Source organism: Melanerpes formicivorus, unplaced genomic scaffold (genome assembly GCF_026170545.1).
Source record: "Melanerpes formicivorus ecotype bairdi unplaced genomic scaffold, bMelFor1.0.p_v2 SCAF_7, whole genome shotgun sequence".
NCBI lineage: Eukaryota > Metazoa > Chordata > Aves > Piciformes > Picidae > Melanerpes > Melanerpes formicivorus.
In genome coordinates this window covers 4,507,796-4,533,335 of record NW_027142359.1, presented here as the reverse complement: position 1 = coordinate 4,533,335, position 25,540 = coordinate 4,507,796, and the positions used below count along the sequence as shown (strand labels likewise).

The following is a 25,540-nucleotide window of genomic DNA, read 5'->3' as shown; positions in this document are numbered from 1 at the left end:
CAATTAAATTATTTGTCATAAACAGGCTATTGTCAGTGCATGTGCCATACTTACATGTGTGCTTCCAGCCTCTGTTTCAGGTTGCTAGACTAGGAAAAGCAAGAGTTAAAATTCAGTTATATTTCAGTTTTTCACACCACATGTTAAAGTGATCTCATAAAGTTAGACAAGATACTTTGCTCATCAAACCAAAGAAATCCTAAGAAAACTGAAGTTTTTCATGCATTTCTGTAACTGCATTTAGATTTTTTGCATCACACAGATACCAGTTTCAGCATCTTTTTTCTTTAGAGGTATTCTCTCAATATAGCATCATTTAATTATAAAACTAGAGGGTTTTAAAAGTACAGTAGAAGCTAGAGTAATGACAGTGGGGAACTGAGTGACCTCAAAGAGGCTTCAGAGCCTATTCTTACTACTGCATAAACTAGTGGGTTTCAAACTAACTTTAAAAGAATCAACCCAAAAAGCCAACCAGGAGACCACTGAACCACTATCCTGCCTTCTTAGTTATCAGCAGTAGACACATTGAAAAGGAGACATCTAAACAAAGGACTTGATGTTACACTGAAGGATTTTAAACAAAACTGCCAAAAAGTCTTTTAAGATTTCGCTTACTCCTTCAGTCTTGGATCCCTGCTCCTGCAAAGTCTTCTGCAGGTCTTCAATCTGTTGCTGTAACTCTCCAATACGTTCTTCATTTAGCCTTTTAGGAAGAAAAGACAGTTCTTACCACTCTAAATCCATCACAAGAAGCAGATTTTTCTGCTTCATGTCTGGATGGGTACATCCTGTTTCAGAGGGTATATCCAGCAGTATTTAAGCCACAAAGAAAATGATTTCAAATGCTTTATTTGGTTTGACCTGAACTTCTGGCGAGACAAACTTCTTCTAGATCTTTCATTATAAAATGTTTAATAAAGTTGTCCTGGGTTTAAGTTTTGAGGAAGCTTAATACCTAAAAAGTCTTACATCTTAGTAAACTGCTTTCAGCATGCTTTAACTGAGAGATTCAGACCATATCCCAGTGTTACAACATGATCAGTCTGAAGTTGCAGAAATAGCGTTTACCTCCAATCTTGGTCTACCTAGAATCATTTAGAGCTACGAAGAGCATCCTACAAGCAACACTTTTTTTCAGAGCAGACTGCATACAGACCTACCACACTGAACATGACGTTTAAGCTACTTTCCCTTCTTGCTTGCCTCAATCATTCATTAGTGATGACACTGGTGAAAGAAAGGATAGCTGGCTTCCAGCATAGTGCTGCAGTACAGATGCAAGCCATAGAGCCACTTCAAAGGTCTACAAATCAGGGTTTTTTTTTGTATTGCTGTTTCTCCCCTCACCTTTTCTCAGTTTCTAGTTCATTCACTGTCCGATGCTTTTGCTCCAGCTGTTCCTGGAGCTTCATGATACGCTCATTTTCTGATCCTTCCTGTTGCAATAGGAGCATCTTATTTTCGTGCTGCAGCCGGATAAACATTTCTCTGAATCAAAACCAACAAAAAAGTCACTGTTAACTAAGAAAAAAAAAAAACCAAGAACAGACTAAGTGCAGGAGACTATATTCCTGTTTCCCCCCCAACCTTAAAAGGGAGCAGGCTTTACAGACCTCCCCTGTTGAGGGAGGTGTCCCTGGAAACAGCAGGGAATGGGTACAGGTCCCTGTTAGGAGATGCATGGGGAATACATCCCAGCCCTTGCACAGTAAGTATGAGGTCCTGCATGTTGAGGGCAATGTGGATGAGAAGACAGGAGAGGGACCATCTGAGGGGATGCCTAAAGCAAATCAGTCCTCACCATCCATCAGGACTAGCACCATAAACAGAAGGGGAATTGTTGTTGGTAACTCTCCTGACTGGAACAGAGGGTCATATATGTCGTCCTGACCCATCCCACAGTGAAGTCTGCTGCCTACCTGGGGCTGGGTAAGGGACATCACCAGGAGACTACCAAAGCTAATCCAGGCCTCTATTACCCATTACTGGTAATCAAAGCTGGAAGCAACGAGATTGATAAGAAGAGCACCAGGACAATCAAAAAGGAATTCAAGGCCCTCAGACAATTGATTGATGGGGCAGGAGCTCAAGTGATATTCTGCTCAGTTCTCTCAGTGTCAGGGGTGTACACTGAAAGGAAGAGGAGAACCCATGCCATCAACAAATGGCTCAGGGGATGGTGCCAGCAGTGGAATTTTGTGCTCTTTGATCAAGGGGCAACTTTTACCGCACCTGACCTGCTGGACCTAGATGGGGTGAATCTATCCAGAAAGGGCAAGAGGGCTGGGAAAGCTTTAAACTAGGTTTGAAGGGGGTAGGTGATGAAACCAGTCTCTCTGGAGAGGAGAGAGGGAGACACAAACTAGAGTTAGATGAAAAATCAGCAGCCCAGCTGAAATGCATGTACACCAACACACGCAGTATGGGTAACAGACAAGAGGAGCTGGAAGTCTTGGTTCACCAGGAAAACTACGATGTAGTTGCCATTACAGAAACATAGTGGGATGATTCACACAATTGGAGTACTGCACTGGGTGGTTACAAGCTCTTTAGGGGAGACAGATGAGGGAGAGGAGGAGGAGGAGGGGTGGCCCTGTGTATTACGGAATCTCTTGATGTCACAGAACACGAGGTAGAGGATGAAAGGATTGAGTGTCTGTGGGTGAAAATCAGAGGGAAGGTTAACAAAACTGACATCCTGGTTGGAGTCTGTTATAGACCACCCAACCAGGATAAAGAGGTTGATGAAATATACTATAAGCAACTGGAGGCTGTCTCAATATCATCAGACCTTGTCCTTGTGGGAGACTTTAACCTGCCAGACATCTGCTGGGACCTTAACTCAGCAGAGAGGAGGCAGTCCAGAAGGTTCTTAGAAGGTAGGTAGGACAGCTTCTTGATGAAGCTGTTGTAAGCCAGCCAGGGGTCAGGCCCTGCTTGACCTGCTGTTCTCAAATAGAGAAGGGCTGGTGGGAGATGTGAGGCTGTCTAGGGTGCAGCAACCACGAGATAGTGGAGTTTTCAATATGCAGGGACATAAGGAGGAGCAATAACAGAACCCTTACTTTGGACTTCCAGAGGGTAGACTTCAGCTTATTTAAGCAACTAATTTGCAGAGTGCCCTGGGTGGCAGCCTTTAAGAACAAAGGGGTCCAGGATAGTTGGACCTACTTCAAACAGGAGCTCTTGAAGGCACAGGAACAGGCTGTGCCCATGTGCCGAAGGATGAGCCAGCAGGGAAGGCAACCAGCCTGGATGGGCAAGCAAGAGGGTGTATTGCCTTTGGAAAGAGGGGGAGGCAAGTAGTGATATGCTTAAGGATGTTGTTAGATCAAGTAGGAGAAAAATGAGAGAGGCAAAAGCCCAGTTAGAACACAAGCTGGCCACTGCTGTGAAAGACAATAAAAAGCATTTTTATAAATATATTCCTGATAAAAAGAGGAGCAAGAAGAACCTCCACTCTTTATTGGACATGGAGGGGAACATTGTAACTAAAGATGAGGAAAAGGCTGAGGTACTAAATACCTTCTTTGCCTTCATTTTCAACAATAAGGCAGGAGGACTTCAGGATAACTGGCCTCCTGAACTGGCAGACAGGGTCAGGGAGCAGTGTAGTACCCCTAAAATCCATGAGGAAGTAGTTAGGGATTTGCTGAGCCACTTGGATACTCACAAGTCCATGGGACCGGATGGGATCCATCCTGCTGAGAGAGCTGGCAGATGAGCTGGCTAAGCCGCTCTCCATCATTTACTACCAGTCCTGGCTCATGGGAGAGGTCCCAGATGACTGGAAACTGGCCAATGTGATGCCCATCCACAAGAAGGGCCAGAAGGAGGAACCTGGAAACTACAGGCCTGTCAGCCTGACCTCAGTGCCAGACAAGATTATGGAGCAGATCATCTTGGGGGCAATCACAGTGCACCTGCAGGATGGCCAAGGGATCAGCCCCAGCCAGCATGGATTTAGGAAGGGCAGGTCCTGTCTGACCAACCTGATCTCCTTCTATGATCAGGTGACTGCCTGGTGGATGTGGGGAGGCCTGTGGATGTGGTCTACCTGGACTTTAGCAAAGCCTTTGACACCGTCCCCCACAGCAAACTCCTGGCCAAGCTGTCAGCTCGTGGCTTGGACAGCAGCACTCTGTGCTGGGTTAGGAACTGGCTGGAAGGCCGAGCCCAGAGAGTGGTGGTGAATGGTGCCACATCCAGCTGGCAGCCCGTCACCAGTGACGTCCCCCAGGGATCAGTGCTGGGCCCTATCATGTTCAACATCTTTATTGATGATCTGGATGAGGGGATTGAGTCCGCCATTAGTAAGTTTGCAGACGACACCAAGTTGGGAGCATGTGTTGATCTGTTAGGGGGTAGAAGGGCTCTGCAGAGGGACCTTGACAGGCTGGACAGATGGGCAGAGTCCAACATGAAGGCATTCAACAAGTCCAAGTGCTGGGTGCTGCACTTTGGTCACAAGAACCCCATGCAGTGCTAACAGGCTGGGGTCGGAGTGGCTGGAGAGCAGCCAGGCAGAAAGGGACCTGGGGGTACTGATTGACAGCTGGATGAACATGAGCCAACAGTGTGCCCAGGTGGCCAAGAAGCCCAATGGCATCCTGGCCTGCATCAGAAATAGTGTGGCCAGCAGGAGCAGGGAAGTCATTGTGCCCCTGTACTCGGCACTGGTTAGGCGACACCTTGAGTCCTGTGTCCAGTTCTGGGCCCCTCAATTTAAGAAGGATATTGAGACACTTGAATGTGTCCAGAGAAGGGCAGTGAGGCTGGGGAGAGGTCTTCAGCACAAGCCCTACAAGGAGAGGCTGAGGGAGCTGAGGTTGTTTAGCCTGGAGAAGAGGAGGCTCAGGAGAGACCTTATTGCTGTCTACAACTACCTGAAAGAAGGTTGTAGCCAGGAGGGGGTTGCTCTCTTCTTTCAGGCAACCAGCACCAGTCTCAATCTGTGCCAGGGAAAGTTTAGGCTTGAGGTGAGGAGAAAGCTCTTTGCAGAAAGAGTAATTGGCCATTGGAATGTGCTGCCCAGGGAGGTGGTGGAGTCACCGTCCCTGGAGGTGTTCAAGAGGGGATTGGATGTGGCACTTGGAGCCACGGTTTAGTTAATCATGAGGTATTGGGTGATAGAGTGGACTTAATGATCTCTGATGTCTTTTCCAACCTTACTGATTCTACGATTCTATATAGTTAGGGTAGCCATGGAATTTTTTTAATTAAAAGCCAACTTTGAAAGAAGATTATTGTGATGAAAATTTTAAGATTCAAACAAAGGTGTAAGTTAAGTCACTCCAAAGTCACATTTTATTGTGCTTTTATGCTTCACTCTGCCAGATTTCAAAAGCAATTATTAGCTAGCCTCTAGCTATTTTGTCTAGTAACTATGTGTTATTTACTTACTCTGTTTGCCAGTGGCAAGGTAAGAATTGTTTCACTCTTTAAAGAAGACGTTTTAAGGTTAATCCTTGTATGTCACAATCTAATATGCTTTTAAAGTAAGAATCGAAAGTAATTATAGTATGGGAAAATAATTAACAGCTACATGGGGGCCCAGGAAGGAAAGCAAGAAGTGTGATTCAGAGTCAGTATTGAACTTTCACAGAGATAATATTATGCTCCATCCATGAAAAAAACAAAACAGCCATGACTCATTTCTTACCTATATTCCACTGGCAGAATTTCAGCAGCAAGATTCTCATGGCTTTTGTCACGAGATGCACCTGAAATTGCATGGGAAGTTCAATTAAGCAAACTTAAAAGGAATCACTGAAATACATTAAAAAATCCCCTGTAGATAAAGCCATACCTGTTTGACTCAGGTGATCCTGCTGCATCTGTGAATATCGGAGCTCTTCATTTGTCTCTTTCAATGCATCACACTGTACTATCAGTCTCTAAGAAGATATATTTGAGGTAGAATTAAGTCATACTGCACCACTTCAAGACCAAGTAACATTAATCAGTAATAGTACTGACACATAGATTTTAAGACCCGTTTTATACATGTATACACTCATAAGAGGCTGGTAGCACTGTGTCCAGTTCTGGGCCCCTCAATTTAAGAAAGACATTGAGATACTTGACCATGTCCAGAGAAGGGCAATGAGGCTGGTGAGAGCCCTATGAGGAGAGGCTGAGGGAGCTGGGATTGTTCAGCCTGGAGAAGAGGGGGCTCAGGGGAGACCTTAGTGCTCTCTACAACTACCTGAAGGGAGGTTGTAGCCAGGAGGGGGTTGGTCTCATCTCCCAGGCAACCAGCACCAGAACAAGAGGACACAGTCTCAAGCTGCACCAGGGGAAGTTTAGGCTCAAGGTGAGGAGAAAGTTCCTCACAGAGAGTTGTTAGCCATTAGAATGGGCTGCCCAGGGAGGTGGTGGAGTCACCATCCCTAGAGGTGTTCAAGAGGGTATAGGACGTGACACTTGGTGCCATGGCTAGTAGGCATGAGGTCTTGGGTGACAGGTTGGACTTGATGATCTTTGAGGTCTTTTCCAACCTTGTTGATTCTATGATACTTCTGGGAAGACTTTCCTCAAGCAGAGCATTTGACAGATTTATTAGGTGTTCAAATAACCCCTTGTACTAGAGGCTTACCTCTTTTTCTTTGATTGAAGCTTCATGTTTTTCTTCAAGTCTCTTCATTTCAAAGGCCAGCTTATCAGCCCTTTTGGATTCTTCAGACAGTTTGTTATGAAGTTCCTGGACCTTTTCATAAGAAGATCATATCCAGCACATGAACTTTGCAGGATGCCACCTCTAAAACCTACGTTAAAACCTTCACTCTTGCCCTTTTCAGCCAAAACAGAGAGCTGATTGTCCAAGCTTGGGGGAAGAGATTGAACGAAGGCCTGTGTGTTTGGGGATTATTGTTTTTGTTTGGGTTTTGCTTTGTTTTGTCTTATCAGGCTTTATTTAACTCCTGAAATAAGTGAAATTAAAATTAAACCAAGTTGAGAATACATTTCCATGAAGGAAGTTTGGAATATTGCATACAAGTAACCTCAGCAATAGCTCAACAACCCCTCCCAAGCACAAGAATTACCTCATTCAAAGAAGAAAAGCCTAGAAACCATGAAAAACTGATCGGTTCAGAGGGCAACTACAATTAAGCTTGCTAGCTTAATGAACAGGGGAAGACAAAAAGTGAACAGCAGTGCATGAAGGAGTTTACATGAACATCAAATATTATGGGGCAATACAGGTTAAGCCCATGGGCTTAAATTCAGCTGTTAAATTATGCTTCTATGAAGAATATTTGAATAAATCTTATGTAAGTGTTGTAGGTTTCTTTTTTCCTTCCCTTTCCTGCATATTCCCTATTTAAGAGGCAGAACTTTCAGTCAGCACTCTTGGCTCCTGCTTTCACTTTTGCTGGTTGGAGGGAGGCTTCTTGCTGGCTGTGAGCTGGATGGTGGGGCCCAGTCCATCAGGGCCTAATCCATTGCTGATTCTAGTTTTGTATGAATTTCTTTTTCCCTTAATACCTTTTCTATTTTGTTTTATTTTGTTAATATTACTTTTATTAACTTCCAATTCTGTGTGAGTCTGTTTACCCATTTTACCTTCCCCTGCCTAGCTCTTCCCTGTGGGAGGAGGAGGGGAAAGAGGGTAAACCTACATTCTCTCAAACCAGGACAAAAGGCAAGATGCATATTTGAAGAAAAAGTAGCACCTTAAGTATAGTTGCAGCCCTACCTGTCTCTTGTAGGTCTCTAGCTGGGCCCGTGCTGCGTTGGCTTTCCTCAGTTCCTCCTCCAGACTGACTGTATTGTGCATGTACATCATGTTGGTTTCCTGCAGAGATTTGACTTGCCTGCGGAAGTCATTCAGATCCTGGAGCTTTTTACGATAGACTTCCACAGTGGATTCCAGCTTACTTGCCTTGTCTGCAGTATTCCTTCAAGTACAAACAAGAATTAGGAGTATGTTGGGGTTTTTTTTCCAAAGACTGAAGTAGTAAAACTCTGCTGTCATGCCCATTAAAGCTTTTTCGGCATGCTTAGCAGCAGAGTTAAATCTCGCCACTTTATTTATAAATGCACACTTGTGTTATGCAAAGATTGCTCATAAAACATTGCAATTAGCACAGGGTTTAAAGTGGGAGTAAGACTGACAGCTGAGTGCCAGAAGTAGAAGCAAGGGTTAGTATGTCAAATCTCTCTAGGGAATTCTGTGGGGTGCAATGCAACCGCACCACAACATCCTGTGTTAGATAGTCAAAGTACATGTACCTGGTAAGGAAAAACATGCAGATGTTCTCACAGTGGGCTTATACATAATGAGAATATAACTGCACTACAAAAAGGATCACTAGCAGATATGACCAAGAATTACCAGCTGATCATTAACCAAAACCAATGTGGTAATATTGGAATCAGAAACACAGAAATTGAAATGTCTGTGATTAATATCTGCTGTCTCATATTACTTGCAGCTAGTACAAGAACACTGTGGGGAAAAAAAATAGATCTATAGTTAAGATTTGTTTCAGATGCTAATTAAGAACCCCTCTAAGTTAAACGCCTGAAACCACTTTTCTTCCATGCTTTATTCATATTACTTTATTAATAGCAGGTCTGCTTTTGCAATACAATTTCCTTTGGATATTTGTTGGGTGGTCTGGTATTGAGTTTATGCAAGATGGAACGTTATGTTAAATTCTAATCAAGGTTACTATGTATTTCATCTTCATTTTGTTAATCATGTTGCCAACCTAAATCAAGCCTGAAATACTGACACCAGAAGCTATGTTGAAGTTCTAGCTGTATATATGCTTTTCTGCATCCAGAAAACGCAGCCTTTTACCAATACAAATTTCCCCTTAATACAGGATGCACAAATGCAAGCCCATGAAAATGTCTTAATTCTTGCAGAACTTCACCATTCATTCCATATGAAGAAGAATAATTTCTGTATTCATCTTACTTCACAGAAAAATCCCATGTGGGTATTCTTAAGCAAACAATAAAGTCTATGCCTGAAAGCTTGCACTCCATCTCTGCACTGTCAAAGGACTTTTTTCCAACACTTACTTTATGATCTATCTGCAGAAGTAATGCCTCAGGAACAAGAAATCTTATTACATACAATCCCTTGGATTTCATCATGAAATCCTCCTAATGTGTGTGTGGGGACCTCTCTCTTACATACCTAAGAATATCATTTTCATCTTTCAAGGCTCTAGACTCTTCTGCCAAAGAGGTTAGTTCATTGTTTCTGTGCTGCAGCTCAATCAATTGTTTCTCTAGGTCTTCACAATGGACACGATAATCATCTTTTGCAGCTTCAAGCCTGCCAGATCAAAAACAGGAACTCTGTTTAGAACTCAGTGGTATCACACATTTTTTCATTTAGTACTAGAACTACTAAACATGAGTAAGACAAAGGAAACCTACTAGATTTAAGTAGTCAGAAAAATGGTACTGTAAGCACAGAACACTGTCTACCTGGTAAATCACAATGGATTGTATACTGCAAGGTTACCATATCAAGGGACCAGATGAAAAGTCATTTCCACCCCACCCCCCCTCCAGGAATCACCAGGAGAAAAATCAGTATGTAACTGAAATCAATAGAGGTAAGAGATATAGTGGGTTTTGACTGTGTTAGATTTTTATTTACACACAAATCACTTCTGTGCTCATTTTCTGCCTTCTACCAACTTCTTTGCAGCATCAAATGGCTACCATATGGCAATTACCAAGTGCTATTTTCTGCATCAGGTAACAGGATTTTAAAAAGGTAAGGACTGTACTAGGAAGCTTTTATAGCAAAAGAAATTGAGATAAAAATCCTGAGAAAGTAGCAGAAATTCTCAGGACATAACTGACATGACAAGGAAAGCATTTTTGAGGGGGGAGAAACCACTTCATACCTGAAGTTTTCTTCTTGAAGTTGTTCAAGCTGCAACTGTGCATGAAAATACTTTTTTGCAACTGCAGTATTTGGATCATCAAGAGAGTCATCTAATTGCTCTAGCCTGTCATTCATAATCTCATTTTCCGAAATCAGGCTGTTTTTCTCATCCTGGAGTGCAGCCACCTAGTGCAGATAAAACAGCACCAACAATGTAAGACCTGTCCAACTGGAAGGAACCAAGGCAGGACAGCAGTACATCACCAAATTAGTTTATGAATAAGGCTAAGCATTTATAACTTTCAGAATGTAATTTACACAGCATACTTGAGCATACAGATGTTTTAGTGTATGACAATTATGAAGCACTAAAGGGAGAAGTCCCTCTAAAAAAACAAACCCCAATTTTTGTAACTGAAACCATGGTAGAGGCAGACAATGGGTTATGGAGAGAAACTGGTACTTTCATTGAAAAGGATACCATGGACACTATACAAAAAAACTTCTATTGGTGTCAAGACACTCTCCATCTTGCTTGTACTTAACAATAAAAAGCAGGATGGCACTGGCTAGCACATCAACACAGCTCTGCCGTGCGCTCTGCAGTGAATGGCTGCGCAAGAAGCGGTTTCAAGCGCCGTAAGCTAGTAAGCACACACGCAAAACCTAGACAGCTTCAGAGAGAGCATGCACTTCTTGCAACATGTTATCAAACAGGTTTGATATCAAAAGTATTCACAGCTAAGCAAATGAGAATACAACACTTCATTGAAACAGTCAGTATATTAACAGCCATAAAATGGGGAAGGATTAAGAAGATAGAACCTTTAAAGTTTTTCTAGGGAAAGCTGTTGTGTTAATTTTAACGTCCTGTCAAACATAAGAGCACGTAGCATGTGTTAGTTAACTGGCATTTAAAAACAGGGACAATATGCTGTTTGGGTTATGTTTTCCTGAATCATAAAGGAAACCTACCTTTCTTATACTCTTGGAAAATATCAAGGAAGACTGAGACCTTACAAGTGAATTTATTAAGAATTAGTTTAAATGAGAAGTGTCAAGTCAATATTATGGCTTCAAATAAGTAAAACAAACATGTAAAGGTGACATTATTAGACTAAATATCAGACATAACCTAGAGTATGTAATATTAAGAAACAGTTTGTGATCATACTTTAGAAGTCTATCACACAGGTGTAAGGAACAGAACAGTAATTAATCCCTCACTTCATTAGGTGCTGGCTTTCCAGGCCACTCCTTTTTACACACCAGATGTCACATGCATACAGAACACCTCTGAGTAGAGCCACACCTGAGCCTTGCTCAGCAATAACACTTCCTGTTCAAGGTTCAACCACTCCTTAAACACGCACAACATTCACACTTATAACATTTTTCTAAAAGAACACCCATCTCAGAGTAGAATAAAACAAAACCCAAAAAAGCTCAATCACACAGAAATTTTTTCAGCTTCTCCAGTGCCTGATAGTTTTTTGCTTCTTTTCCATTATTACAACATAACAGGAGTGATTTAAAAGTCAAGACAAATTCTGAAGAGGTATTTTTAAAAAAGCCTCACAGTAATTATGATCTATGGTGTTATTAACTCATCTCTTTATACCCTGCAGTACCTTTCCCTCAAACACCTCTCATGCCTTGACCTGGCCAACACCATGTTATGAATAACTGGCTTTGTGTAACCTATCATTAGTTAGAGAAACCTCAGAAGAGAAATTTGTGGGAGTCAGGAGAGAGCCTGGGGACTTTTCCAGTGAGACACACTAATTCTCCTAATGGAAGGAGAAAGTGCAAGTGAACTTGTTATCCAGCAGCTCTTGAAACAAGAGCTTTTGAAGAGCTAACAGTTTAACAGCTGCAATCTGTTGGTTCAGCTGTCAAATCAATCCTGTTGCCCATTTAGAAAGAAATCATCTTCTCCTGCGGATTCTGCTCACAAGCATTTGTAGATCTCTACATTTACTAGGGAGCCTTAATTCTTCCTCAAGAAAAAACAGGAACTGAAATATCAGTTTAATTCTAGCAAAAGCTTCCTGGTCATGGTAATTAGCTATGAGCTACCTAATATAGTCAGTAATCTACTTTTCTAACTGCCACTACCTGTAAGAAATGCAAAACTGGCCTCAGGTTTTGTGTTGCTATTTTGTTTCAGAGGCTCATACAGCCAATGTGGCTTTTGTAAGAAGATGCCAGTCAAATGTTTTCTTTGTACATCATCAAGTCTCAGATGAACTTATCTTACCAGGTTAACTTCTTTCTATTCTCAGACTATAGTGCTATAAAAGAGGGATCAGACCTTAAGGCTCACAAATGGATTGGTTGTTCTGTTTTTTGGATTTTTTCCTCTAAAAAATTTGATTGAAATGCAAATTCCAGTTTATTGTTATGAAATACTCTTTTCTGGAGTGACCTGATTAACTTCTATATTTACTAAAACAAAAGTAGGTCTATTATCAGCCTGGTTTGAAAAATGTCAGCAAGGATCTATTTGTGTCCATTATTTTTATTTCCTGAAATATCCTCCCTGTTGCAACTGTGTACGAGAAAAAGTTGGTAAATTTTAGAGAAGTTGCCCATTTTAGTCCTTCATCAACTCCTATTGAAAACAGCATCATTTTCTGTGATTAAATCTAATGACTGATTGTTACATGAACTGGATTTTTTTGGACACAGTTCAAAACACAAAAGGAAGCAGTGACTAAAGATTAAATGGGCAATTTGTAAAACCATTGTAACACTGGTTTAATGCTACTCTCTCCTAGGAGTAAACAAAGCTTAGCAGAACAAACCGCCATTGAGTTCACAGTTGGCACAAAATCTCAGCTTACACATCCCTCAGAAAACTATTCCCAGTAATTGCTTTTTGGAGTACAGAATAATTGCTTTTCCCCAAAACCCAGCTAAATATTCTCAGAGAAAGTTAAATAAATGCAAAATTCTTTGCCCTTCAGAATGTCTTCATCTTAATAGCAGCATCACCACATATTAAAGAAATAAACAGCTTGCTGTTTCTTACCTGTAAATCTAGCTCTTGACACCTTTGTGCCAACTCTTCTTTCTCTGCTAGTGCTTCCTGAAGATCTTCCAAAGCTTTTTTAAGCTTTTAAAAAAGGTAAGAAGAGTCAATCATTCCAGCCTATATTCAAAGCACTCAGTTTTAGCTTCCAAAACGTCCCATCAGGTTATACTAATTGTTTAAGGAAGACATTAGGCACACTCATCGACACAGAAACCTACCTGTACACTGTTTGACCAGGATCTCTGTTCATTTCTCTGGCATTTAAAAGACTACCACATTAAATAAGTAAATTATTATAACTTGGAATAGCATCCAGATCCAACATAGCTGTGCTCAAAGCACGACAAAAACCAAACGCAGCAACATTTGTGTCCTCACGATCTCAAAATCCCTGCCTGTTAAATGAAATGCCCTTCATCCTAAAATAAAACTCAGGATTTCTGTTCTGTGTGCAACACTTTGAAGTGAAGAGCATCCCCTTTTTTCAGTTAAGAGATGGCAAGATACCAACTTATCATTAAGGCTTGAACTATGACAACAACAAATATTAAGCAGTTACCTGCTGTTCAATTTCATTCGATGCATCACTTGTGGAAGGACCTGTCATTTCCTTGCTCATGAGCTACAGAAAGAGGACACAGGAAAAAGAGGTTAAATTAGAGGTCAAGTATTTCTAAATTCACTGTTTATGGAGTACCAAGTGTATTTTTCACCATTTCTTTGCATCTCTTCAACATATCAAAACAGATTAATGACGATTACAAAACCTTCGTGGTTAGTGAAGGTTTCTTAAAAATCCAGAACAAGGTGACTTTTTGAACCTCCTCCCTCCCCAAATTAAACAAGTTAGCAGCAACATTTCATTGGATGAATCTGATCTGTATCTGATCTATTGAAGTTATTGCTACTCAGAAGTCAAATCAAAATGGAGTGAGCCAGAAGACAGGGTTTCACCCAATTAGTTTAAATAGCTACCATACTTCTTTGTGTCACATTTATTGCCACTAAGCAAAGAATGGGAACATTAAGAGAGCTCTCACTTATATCAAGTATGAAGATATACACAGTATGTTTATCAACAATTAAACAACTTTGCTTCTTACTCAGGAATTGCTTTCTACAGCTACCTGAAAGGACATTGTAGAGAGGCTGGTGCTGTTACACATGACATTTTCTTTGAAGTCAGCATCTGGTTTTGCCTTCCTCCACACTACTCTTCAGACCTGAAGCTCACAGATGAGAGTGACTGCAGAGCTATGCTGTGAGCTGGATCACTAAGACGATGCAACTAAGAACAAAGTAAGCTGCAGGGGGAGCATGGTACAGCAAGAATAAAGGAAATATAGCTGGGAGTTTGCAGAACAGATGCTCGAATGGTCTGTCAGAACAATAAGCCTCAGAGTAGTTACATTCAGCTCAACTTTTAGTCTGGGACAGAAAATCCAGAACCTGACTCACCATACAATCAGCAGCTGGCAACTAGATACATTTCTTGTGTGAAACATGGTATCTTAAGCATTTATTGTCGCCACAAGTTATTTGCTTGGGCATATATACATGAGACTAAAGTCAAAACCCTTTTGTTTGGTCTGGGGCCTCTTGGTCCTGATCTTCCCAGATAATTTAAGAAAGTACTTGCACTCTTCCCTTACCTTTGCTTGGATGAAAAGAATTCAAAGATCAACAAATGGATATTCAAACTTCTGAACTGCATTAGGCTATGAGTTTCTTACTTACCTCTTGAATGGCAGTCATGACAACATGCTGAACAGACTCCTCAAGGGTCATGATATTTTGTATGTGTTCTGTGAAAAAGAATTTGTGGTGAGTCCTGACAAATTCATATCAATGGCTTGAGTAGCATGAAACACTGTTTGCAGAAACATCTGTTCTCCATAAAGCTTCTTCAAAACAGGTAGTAGTCTTTATTATAGACAGCACTATCATTAACCAGCAAGATTATCACCCAGTATTATGGTAGATAAGATAGTATCATCCCCTAAGTGAACAACTTCACACTATGCAGAATAAAGACATTAAGATATTTACATGACTCCTTTTCCATGTGCAGCCTGACAGTTTGTTTCCCAAATACTCCTTGATGCAGTCATTTCTGACTAGCTAAAAATTGTATCTGTTCTATGAAGAGAATCACATGGAAGATTCCTTAGCCAGAGCATTAAGCATTAGCTCCTGCATGGGGAGAGAAAACTTAACCGATTCAGTCCTGAGCTTCTAACAACAAGTAAGTTTTTAGTTTAACTTGCTTTATTTGCACTTGAATAGTAAGTTTTAGGTCTTGGCACATATTTGAACAAGTATGAACAATACACACACACTTCAGACTATTTTTGAAAACCAAAGTTTTGAGTTTTAGTCACAGAAATTTCCCACAGGTTCTCCACCTTTAAGCGAATTCCAATTTCAGAGTAAACATACAACACACTAAAAAAGACCTTTTACTATATGTGAAAAAATAAAAAAGGTTTTTTAGATCTCTTCCACCTCAATCACCTGAGGCTGTTTGCTGAACAGATTAGGGTAGTGTGTACCTTGTTTCCTTTCACAGTTGACTGCACAACCTAAAATAAGCTGCAGCAGCCTCCCCAGCTCAGTGGGATCCGAATTCTCAGAGATCTGGTTTAAGTCAGGAATAAGCTCTTCTGAAATCTGCTGACCCAAGAACTGAAAACAAACAAAGACAGCAAGTAGACTTTTGTACAGCAGAAATCTGGACTCAGCAAGACATCCCGAGAAAGTGGTCTATTAATAAGTTTTTTTACCATAAAACTTATGGAAGGGAAAGATTTTATACACTAAAAATACTGGATGATGAGAGAGTACACAGCAGAATCAGACTAGGAAATATGAAGAGGCTAGATAAAGTGACTGTTATCTATTTTATGTAACTCCTTTGTTACAGGGCTTCATACATAAAACTCAGATGTCATACACTGAGGTTCTCTCTGGCACAAGCAAAGCTATTCCAAACATCTGTCTCTCTCCTTCTGTCCCTGATGTGTATTTTGGGGAAGGAGTACTCCATCCACTGCAAGCCAGTGACCTTTACCCTATTGGACATCTCCAATTCTTATACTAAATATCAATGAAATATATGCAACCACCTAGCAATTATTTAGTGGAATGAAGATAGCCACTTGAGTAAGAGTTCTATAAAGTTGGTCCAGCAAACCCACAAGTTTTCCAAGTGTGGAGGTCTAGTTAACTGACCACGAATACAAGAAAAATTGACAGCAATAAGTTAAAAGTTCTTGGGATAGACCAAACTATTTCATATTGGAGGTCTATCAACACAGGGAAAAAAACCCAAAATTTCCAAATTCAATTGCTTCCTAATACTTCAAAAAGCTCCTCATAAAGCTAAAGAAGTCCTACTTCTGGGGCTTACCAGAGAGCATCAGTCCTGCCAATACAGAAGGGTCTGGCAGGAAGTAGAACTTGTAGAAGTTAAGGTAAGTTAAAAACTTCAGTTGTCAAGTTTCTGTTTAGCTGCTACCTCGTTCTGAAAGCATCACTGCTTTTTCAAAGTGAGAGTTGCTCAGCAGCTGAGCTTTTTCCTGCCCATGCCTCAAATTCCATGCAGTTTGGCAGATTATGTCCAAAAATCACTCAGGGCCTAGAAATTAGTGTTTCCCCGTCAGTATCTAGGAATCTTTTCGATGTATTAAGTGTACACTGAAAACAACTATCACAAATCCATGGATGGGCTACACAGTGGCAACAAATTTCTTTTAACATGCTGCTGTTGCTACCTTATCTCATCCTATCCTCCAAACTTCTGCAGGGAGCTCACTACTTAAGTCACATATCCAAGGAAAGGGAGATTAAGGTCTACACGACCAGGGAGCCATAAGATGAGCTGGCAAGTTTATCTATACCATACCCACTACAGAACTGTTACCAAGCTCCATACAAAATTCAGCAATTTCTTGGTTTAAATTCAAAATATAGCTACCATAGTAGCATGGGAGAGGATAAACTATAATCCTTACTATGTCCAGGAGGATTTGCAATTTACCCCCCAGCTTCCAGGTGAGTATCACAAAACCTAAACTAGGGCTGCCAAAGCTGTTCTGTTGCATACAAAAAGACCAAAACATGACTAGACAAGAGCAAATATGAACACACACACACAGAGGAATCAACAGGATTCTGCAGCACAGTCCATATGAAATTCACCTGGGCAACAACAGAGACACGGTTTCCATATTTCAGGAGTCCTATCTAAAATATATCTGCTGAAATTATATCCACTCAGACCTCTCACATAACCAGGTAGTTATTATATACTTCCTGCCAAAAAAAAGTCTTTAAAATATATTATTTTGCCAAGAAAAAAAAGCTAGGTGACAGAACAACAATTACAATGTTTAATGATTAGAAAGTTTAAAATTGCTTTTTTCATACCTCGTGATAGTAGTCCATAATTCCTTGCAGTATCTTCTTCAGATTACTGGACTAATTGTTGTACATGAAAGAAAAGGTATAGGCTTGTATTACAACTCTTAATTTTGCTGAAATTAAATGGTAATTTACAATAAAATGTGTACATAGCAGGACCCTACAATGACAGGGGGAAAAGAAACATCTCAATGATGGTGATGCATCATGCATCAATGGTGGAAGCACCTAAACTATCAGATAGATCAGGTTCATTCAACAGAATCTAATAAAGTCTGATCTTAATGCCACAGGTTTTGGCCTGCTAGATACTATCAGGATAGACACGATACCCAACCCCACAAGCTTCCGCTTACTTCAAGGTTTTGAATACCTTTATTCTCCAGTTGTCACCAACATCATCTTTAATGCGATTTAGCCACGACACATCAAACCAAGCAACATCTCTGAAACAAAATTGAATGATTAAGCATCATAAAGCATAGACTTAAATAAATGAGATACCAGATTCTCAGCATTAAAGCATCAGATGTTTGACTACAGTGCCTAATGAGGCATGAATTCCTGGAGACTGCAAGTTATGTCACAGGAAATTTCCATCCTGCTGGCTGTATTAAGACACCAGCTTCCACGGCAGGAAGAATTTCTGTGCATGCTTGAGCTAGCTACAGCTACACAAGGATCTGGAAGGTCACGCTGAATATTTTTGCACCTGACAAAGCGATCACAATGATGTAAAGCAACATCCTCTTCTGATGTTTAATGCCTACTCATGTACACTTTGACAAATTGCAGCAACGGTTGAGAAATTCAAGGCACTTATCAAGTTAAAAAAACACATCACATTTTAAACTACTGGCGTTTGATGTTTTTGCAGGTCTGTGATTCCCTCGGGCAAAAGTATATTCACTCTGCCAGCATAAATAAGGATGGGCTGCTGATGGAGGTGTTTGCACACACTGAGCTGTCAAGTGTTACAATCACAGCATATCTAATAATACCTCAACTTTTACACTGTGCTGTTTATTCACTAGTCTCAAAGCACTTCATAAAAGACAATTATTATCCTCACTTGCATTATCAACCAGCTTGGTTGTAAAGAAGTCTGACCAAAGCCTGTGGCAACCTAGTACCACAATCATATGGGAGGGGACCCTCAGTAAACCTTCACTAAGCAGTCCTAAATCAATTTTTGTCATGCTCTACCAAAAGGATGAGTTTTTTCCTTACACAGCACTTTCAAAACCTTTTCAAGCAGATAGGAATTTCGGGGTTTGTATTTTTCAGGCAGGGCTTTTGTTTGAAGTTCTTTTGGGGGGCAATGGCTGTGTTTAAATTTCTTGGTAATCAACAACATAGTTTGAGCAAGAGATGGTAATTCAGATCTCTCCATACTAATTGAGCCAACAACAATAAAATTGCAGTGATGGCTTGCAACCAGACACTTGACAAAAGACTCATGTTACAACCCTCTAAAGTAACTGCAAATTTCAAATCTAATGTCAGCCAGTACCATTTGTCATCACACCAATAAAAAAGGAATTCTCTTCTTTTGATTAACAAACTATTTATTAATAATAGGATTGCCATTGAAGTTCCATAGTTCTTTTTTTCCATGCAAATAAGTTATCATTTAAATCCTAGAACTAAAAGCAAAATTAATTGAGCAGTCTTAAAAGAAAAGAGGAACTTCTAGTTCCTCATTCTTATTTCCTGAAGCATGGATATCCATAGAAATTATGTTCATGGGAAAAATTAAGATCTTATTATTCTTGCTCAAGAATCCTTAAGTATTAATTTAATGGTGTAGTATTAGAACACCTTCTCCATTCCATCACAACTACTATTGTTTAACTATTATGTCATACCCCCAAACAATAGAAAGCCATATCTTTTACTATAAAACACCCACTTTAATTGTCTACTTTAAAAGCAACTATGCACATCAAACAATGCCCTCAAAAGATTAAGTATCTCCTCTTGGAATTTAAGCAACAACTTACATTTGGTGAAGGACCTGGGCCATGGCAATCCCATTAGTCAAGTCCTGAACATTTCTGCAAGGTGCAGCAGTATTGAATGTCTGCAACTGAAACAGGGGAAAACAATGAATTTCTCACTCAATAGACAGAGGTCAGAAAATTAGTTGCTATTTTCCTTCTATTTGTTAAGGTACAGGCATTTAGCAAGATGTCTTTCTACCTGAGGCAGCTGAAAACCTCTCTCAACTATGCAGTTTTTATCTCAATACTGGTGACTGTTATAACTAGTGGCATAAAACTTTAGAAGTCATGACACCAACAAAGAGCCTTGAAATTACTGGAAGGAGTGGAAGGGAGAAAATCATGCAAAAGTAGTGGAAAGAAACAGTTGTCTGAGAGCTACTACGCACTGTAAAGACATGAAGATAGCTAGAAAAGACTGAATCATTTCAAGTCCTGTGAGCTGGCAACATACTTCCTGGCAAATCAGAAATTCCAAAATTAAATATATTTCTATACATGCACAACTTCAAAAATATATTTTAAATCCACAAATAAACCCAAGAAACTTCACTATAACCTGAAGTTATTAAATCTTTCCCTGAGAGTGACATTTTATTCACATACTATTTCTGGTGTTTAGAGTTAACACACATGCACGCATTTTTTTCCCTGTTCTTTTCTAAGCATCGCACACTACTCAGTGTTTAAGCATAGGGTTGGCTGCAGCTTTACCCTATCTGCTTATTTCTGTCCAAAGATTAAGCAACAAAAGCCCAGTTTTCCCCTTTTCTCCTCTATTACAAAAGCAGATTATATATGGAAACATTTTATAAGCAGCTGCCTGATCTATTCGTGATGAATTGCTATTTGTAATCTTTGTGCTGTAACTGGTGCTTCCAGGCACAAGTACAATTACAGTCCCTTTGTGACAGAGCTATACAAACAAGATGCAACTCCCATCCTAAAAAGAATAAATAAAAATTTTTTAAAATTTAATAGCTTAAGTGCTTTGCAGCTAGCTTCTCTGAAAGCAACTTGAGTGACATGAACACCTGAACAACCCACAGACAGCTCTATACATAACAGCCTCATCATCAACCTGACCTATGGTCCTAGTTTGTTACACATCCCTAGGCAGCTCTTTTGCTGTCCTGATAATTTCTGCCTAGAATTCTGCCTGCTGCATGAACAAAGCCTTAAAACACTGAGGCACCCCAGGTCCTCAGATCACTCCAAACTATAAAAAGTGACTATACTCTGAAAAATGCTCCATTAGGCTCCAGGAAATTGGGTCTTGGAGTACTGCAGAGCGTACATTTCTATTTAACAGCCCTCAGTGAGGTTTCGTTCCATGAACTCGGATGAGGCACTCTATGCAGCCACAAACTCTGCATCCAAGCACTCTGCAGGATACCCTCTCGTCAGTGCGCCACCTGCTGTCTTTGCCTTGGTTTTGCCACTTCTTGTGCAGACAGTGAACAGACTCTTCCACAGCTGCCTTCTCCTGGAGCTTAAGTCTATAATGACCTCTCAAACTTCCCTCCTCTCACTGTTATTCCCATAACCAAGAGGCCTCATCTCTTCAGCCAGTTCTGGAGTACTGTGTCCAGTTCTGGGCCCCTCAGTTTAGGAAGGATGTTGACTTGCTGGAACGAGTCCAGAGAAGGGCAACGAAGTTGGTGAGGGGCTTGGAACACAAGCCCTATGAGGAGAGGCTAAGGGAGCTGGGGTTGCTTAGCCTGGAGAAGAGGAGGCTCAGGGGAGACCTTATTGCTCTCTACAACTACCTGAAGGGAGGTTGTGGACAGGCAGAGGTTGGTCTCTTCTCCCAGGCAACCAGCACCAGAACAAGAGGACACAGTCTCAAGCTGTGCCAGGGGAGGTTTAGGCTGGAGGTTAGGAAGAAATTCTACATAGAGAGAGTGATTGCCCATTGGAATGGGCTGCCCGGGGAGGTGGTGGAGTCACCATCACTGGAAGTGTTTAGGAGGAGACTTGATAGGGTGCTTGGCGCCACGGTTTAGTTGATTAGGTGGGTTGGATAACAGGTTGGACGTGATGGTCTTGAAGGTTTCTTCCAACCTGGTTTATTCTATTCTCATATGGAAGCTCCTCTGCACTTCCCATGAGGATGGTAATTTTTTTCTTAGATTCCTTGTTTTCCTGCATTTAAGATCTGTAAGATGGGATTACCTCAAGGTCAAAAGCATTTCTCCATTTTATGATTTTGTATTGTATTTTAACTACCCCAACCTTACATCTAATATTTGGACAGAATTAGCTACTACTACTGCAAAATTTTACTCCCCCCGAGACAATCAGCTCAGAACTAACTATCCTAGATGAGAGAAACACACAAGCCAGCTCATCACATGCTCAGGAAAATGAGAGCTGAGCAGTTCTTTTAAATACAGTCATCTTTATAATGATGAATAAACTAGAAAGGATAAAGTTTGCTGTTAATACTATTAAAAGATGTGGGATACAATAGAAACAAGAACAGATCTCCTTATAATCTCTGTCCACTACAAAAAACTGACTTCTTAAACTTACTGTGTTTACAGTGTCCCAAATGACCTGTCTATCTGCAAGAGAGCTTCCCCAAACATCCTGTGAAAAGTAAGCTTCTTCAGAGGTCACTGGTGAATGACCTGGTCAAGTGTGTTTGGGAAAGGGAAACACTTGAATCAGCCTGGTGGAAAAGCAGTTTCCAGCTGTGAGAATTTGAGGCAGTTGTCATCCATATAAAGAGTGACCATATACTCTAAATATTTGTTTGCTTGCTTCAAAGAGAGTCTCATCAAGCCACGAAGAGAAAAAACGTGCAGCACAAGGGTTGGGGTTTTTGTATTTATTTTTCAATTAAAAGAAAATATTTTAAATCCTCTATTACAGCAAGTGAGAAGTCAGTAATCCCTGGTAGCTTACATAAAAGATTAAGTAGAACACCACCAACTGAAGCAGCCGTGACTGACAGCACTGGTTGCTAATACTACAGCCTTACTACCAAGGCAAAAACAGGCATGTAAGCCTACGAGTCAAGACTGAGCATGCCAGAATGCAGAGTGTGATGGCACAATATCATGATGCTGCCATTTGGATATACCCCCTTGTAAATCAAAGAAACTGCTCAGCACAGGCACCACCATTTCACCTGAGCTTGTCAGAGCCAGGAAACAAAGCCTTAGAAGACCCTGTGACATGGAACACTGCTTTATGTAGGCCAGTATCTCCCAGAATAGAAACAGCTAATTAAAATTAAGCAAAAAGCAGGACAGAGAGTTACATAAACACTTAGAAATAATATGAGAGTAGAGGTATTAATTATGGGTTCTTTAAACACCAATCACTTCCTCAGAACAGATTATTACTGTACTTGCAAAACAAATGAAAGTTGTAGGCATGGGAAGGAGGTTGGTAGAAGCTGCCACAGACTTCAGGATTCTGGTAGCATCCTCTTTTTTCCCCAGATTTGATCAGTTTTACTAATTATAGCTTCCAGGAGCTGCTCTTGCTGAAAATCATTTCATGAATCTAGCTAAAATACACCCTGCCACTGGCTACTACAAGAGAAGCAAGTATTTTTCTCTCAGACACACAACTATTACACTCACACTGTACTCCTGAAAAATGTATTTTGTATCTTGTAACACCCAATGCCTTTTCTCTGGATCTGCTGAAGGCTCTGCCACCAACAGCTGTAAGTGAAACAAGAGTGTTCACATTACCCAGTGGAAATCAGCCTATCCAACTCTAGGGAATGCATGCCCTCAATTTCATCCAGAGGATGCAGGCTGGTGTTCTCCATACACACCAGGGATATAAGTTATGTAGAGTTAGCCAGAGATTTCAAAGCAGCAAAAGTAATTCTTAATCCTAGAATATAACAGCTCAGAGTTAACATTACTACTGCTGCCAGTGCCAAACAGGGGTACACCTAATATAGAAAAAGCTTTCTGTTTAAGATATTACTATACATCTAGTCTCTAGTTTGGAGACAAAGACAGACCAGTACAGTACCAAAAGACACTCAACATCTGTTGTAATGGCACCTAAACACAAAAGCCTCTACTGCATCACTAGGCTTACTGCTGCTACACTTACTACTCCACTCCTACCCAGAGGGAGAAAATACTAAGGTTTATTTCACTTATACTAAAGTTTGTCTTTCTGACTTAAGCAATGCTTTCTGCAACAGATCGGTGAGCTCAGTCGTAACAGATATTACTTCGGTACTAATATCCCTTGGAAACTGACATACATTTTCCCTATATTGTAATCTAGCTCCCTTGTGTTTTTCCTGTAACATCCTCAAAATTTTAAATTCAATACCATCTGTTGAAGAATTTTCTAAACTAAAAACAAGACCTGGCAGGAGGGTGCAGAAAGCCATGAGCATCTCTTCGTTGTATTGATGCCTAAATATCCAATTCAGAAATCTTTAGAACCAGAGTTCTAAGTCCATTTCTCTTCAGATACACAGCGCTTCATTCTCCCTCTCCCCTGACTTTTTCTTTCCCCTATTATTGAAGTTGAAAAAAAGTTTGAAACATCTTAGTGTTAACAATCAGCTTCTACTAAGTTGTAAACCACAAATAGGGTGTTAAATCTAAACCCACGCATCTGGCAATACACCTGCCACGTAGTGTACACAAAATGTAAACACACAGAGGTGGATGTCCATATACATTGACGACACCACACAAAGCTCTTTCAGTTCCACTAGCATTCCTTTAAGATGTATGGCATAGTTACAGCAATGCACTGAGAGGATACTAAAAATGCAAATTAAGTTTGTAAAAATGATTAAAAAATCAGCACCCCTGACAGGTTTTTGAGACAGAGTTCAGGGTCACGATGGACTTGTCTGACTACTGAGAGGAAAACGTAAAGAGCCCAAAAAGAGAGAGAGAGAGGAGTATGCATAAGGTTAAACTACAAAAAAATCCCACTCCAGAGAGGTAAGAATAAGATAACTGAAATTCTGAAGACCAACAAAATAGGATACAGAATGCCAGGAGGTCACTAGAAGTATTGCCGCTGTAAGGTACTCACTTCTTTCCCTGATTTACACTTTACATAAGCGGAACACCTGCTCTGACTCGAGAAACCCTTCACAGCAGGTAACTGTGGCTTCCTTGCCAAGGCTTCACATAAAATGTCTACTTTTTCAGAGATGCCTCCCTCAAAATATATTGCATCTGCAAGACCAGAATGAGAGACAAGGAAGCAGGAGCTTAGAAAGATCAAGAGATAAAAAGAAAGAAAGAAAGAAAGACTGGACTGGAAGGTCTCAGAAAAGGTCTTTTCCAACCTTAATGATCCCATGACTCTAAATGCATGTTTCTTGCACAGGCAACATCACACATTTGGATGTGCTACAACTGACTAATAAACGCTTAGCCAACTGAAAGCTGGTATGAAACGTTCTGAGGTTTCAGAACGCAATTAAAATTAATCACATGTATTTATTATTAATTACGGAGCGGTTTCCACGTTGCAGACACTGCTGAAGAACCACTACTTGGGGCCTACAGAGTATTCAAACGACCACATCTACGCTTCAAGGGTGATGACATTTCAGTGGCGGTATAAACACTTGTTTCTCTGCTGCGGCCATGCTTGCACCGCAACCGCCACCCGCTTCTGCTTGGGCACCTCTCCCCCGGCGGGAGCGCCTGACTGCAGCCCGGAGGAGCGGGCTGCTCAGCCCCCGAGCGGCGAGTTTCGGCAGGCCTCGTTCCGCCGCTTCCTCCAGCCTGTGGCGGTCGCCCACCGTCACCGCAGCAACGGCGCGAGGCCAACAGGTGCCCTCGTGCCGCTCCCGACCGCCCCCGCGAAACCGCCGCCGACGCGTTCCGGGGCTCTGCTGTGCCAGGAACAACCCTTCTCCATCGGGACAGGCTGTTCCTGCCTAAGCCCCCCCACCGCCGCCTCCTCCTATGAAGGATCCACGAGGGCAATGAAGACGGGCGGGGAAGAAGGCGTCGGTGCAGACCCCCCCTTGTCGCGCCACTCACCCAGAGGATGAGACTATCACAAAGCAGGAGGTCCGCCGGCTTCGCCTCCATGGCGGCGGCCACTTCCCCCCACTGGCCGCCCCCGCTCAAGGCGGCTGCGTAAGCACCCGATGCACGAAGCGCGCTTACGCCCACAACAACGCGCAATTGACGTGCCAACGCAGCCCACTCCACCCGCGCCGGTCCCAGCGGGGCAGGGGTGTTGTCGGGACGT

General features: G+C 41.3%; 1 protein-coding gene across 1 annotated transcript in view; it reads right to left on the bottom strand.

The window, feature by feature from the left end:
* Positions 1-25,522, bottom strand: part of HOOK1 (hook microtubule tethering protein 1) — a 33,110-nt gene extending 7,588 nt beyond the window's left edge. Inside the window, exons 1-17 of the mRNA XM_068140709.1 lie at positions 25,327-25,522; positions 19,325-19,410; positions 17,695-17,767; positions 17,328-17,378; positions 15,452-15,584; positions 14,637-14,704; positions 13,459-13,521; positions 12,897-12,980; positions 9,882-10,048; positions 9,158-9,298; positions 7,703-7,904; positions 6,602-6,712; positions 5,813-5,900; positions 5,666-5,726; positions 1,351-1,491; positions 619-706; positions 55-89 (exon numbers count right to left, since the gene is read on the bottom strand). Of these exons, the coding sequence (XP_067996810.1) occupies positions 55-89; positions 619-706; positions 1,351-1,491; positions 5,666-5,726; positions 5,813-5,900; positions 6,602-6,712; positions 7,703-7,904; positions 9,158-9,298; positions 9,882-10,048; positions 12,897-12,980; positions 13,459-13,521; positions 14,637-14,704; positions 15,452-15,584; positions 17,328-17,378; positions 17,695-17,767; positions 19,325-19,410; positions 25,327-25,377 (1,643 nt within the window). The 5' untranslated portion in view covers positions 25,378-25,522. The remainder of the gene's footprint in view (positions 1-54; positions 90-618; positions 707-1,350; positions 1,492-5,665; positions 5,727-5,812; positions 5,901-6,601; positions 6,713-7,702; positions 7,905-9,157; positions 9,299-9,881; positions 10,049-12,896; positions 12,981-13,458; positions 13,522-14,636; positions 14,705-15,451; positions 15,585-17,327; positions 17,379-17,694; positions 17,768-19,324; positions 19,411-25,326) is intronic.
* Between the last annotated feature and the right edge of the window lie 18 nt (positions 25,523-25,540).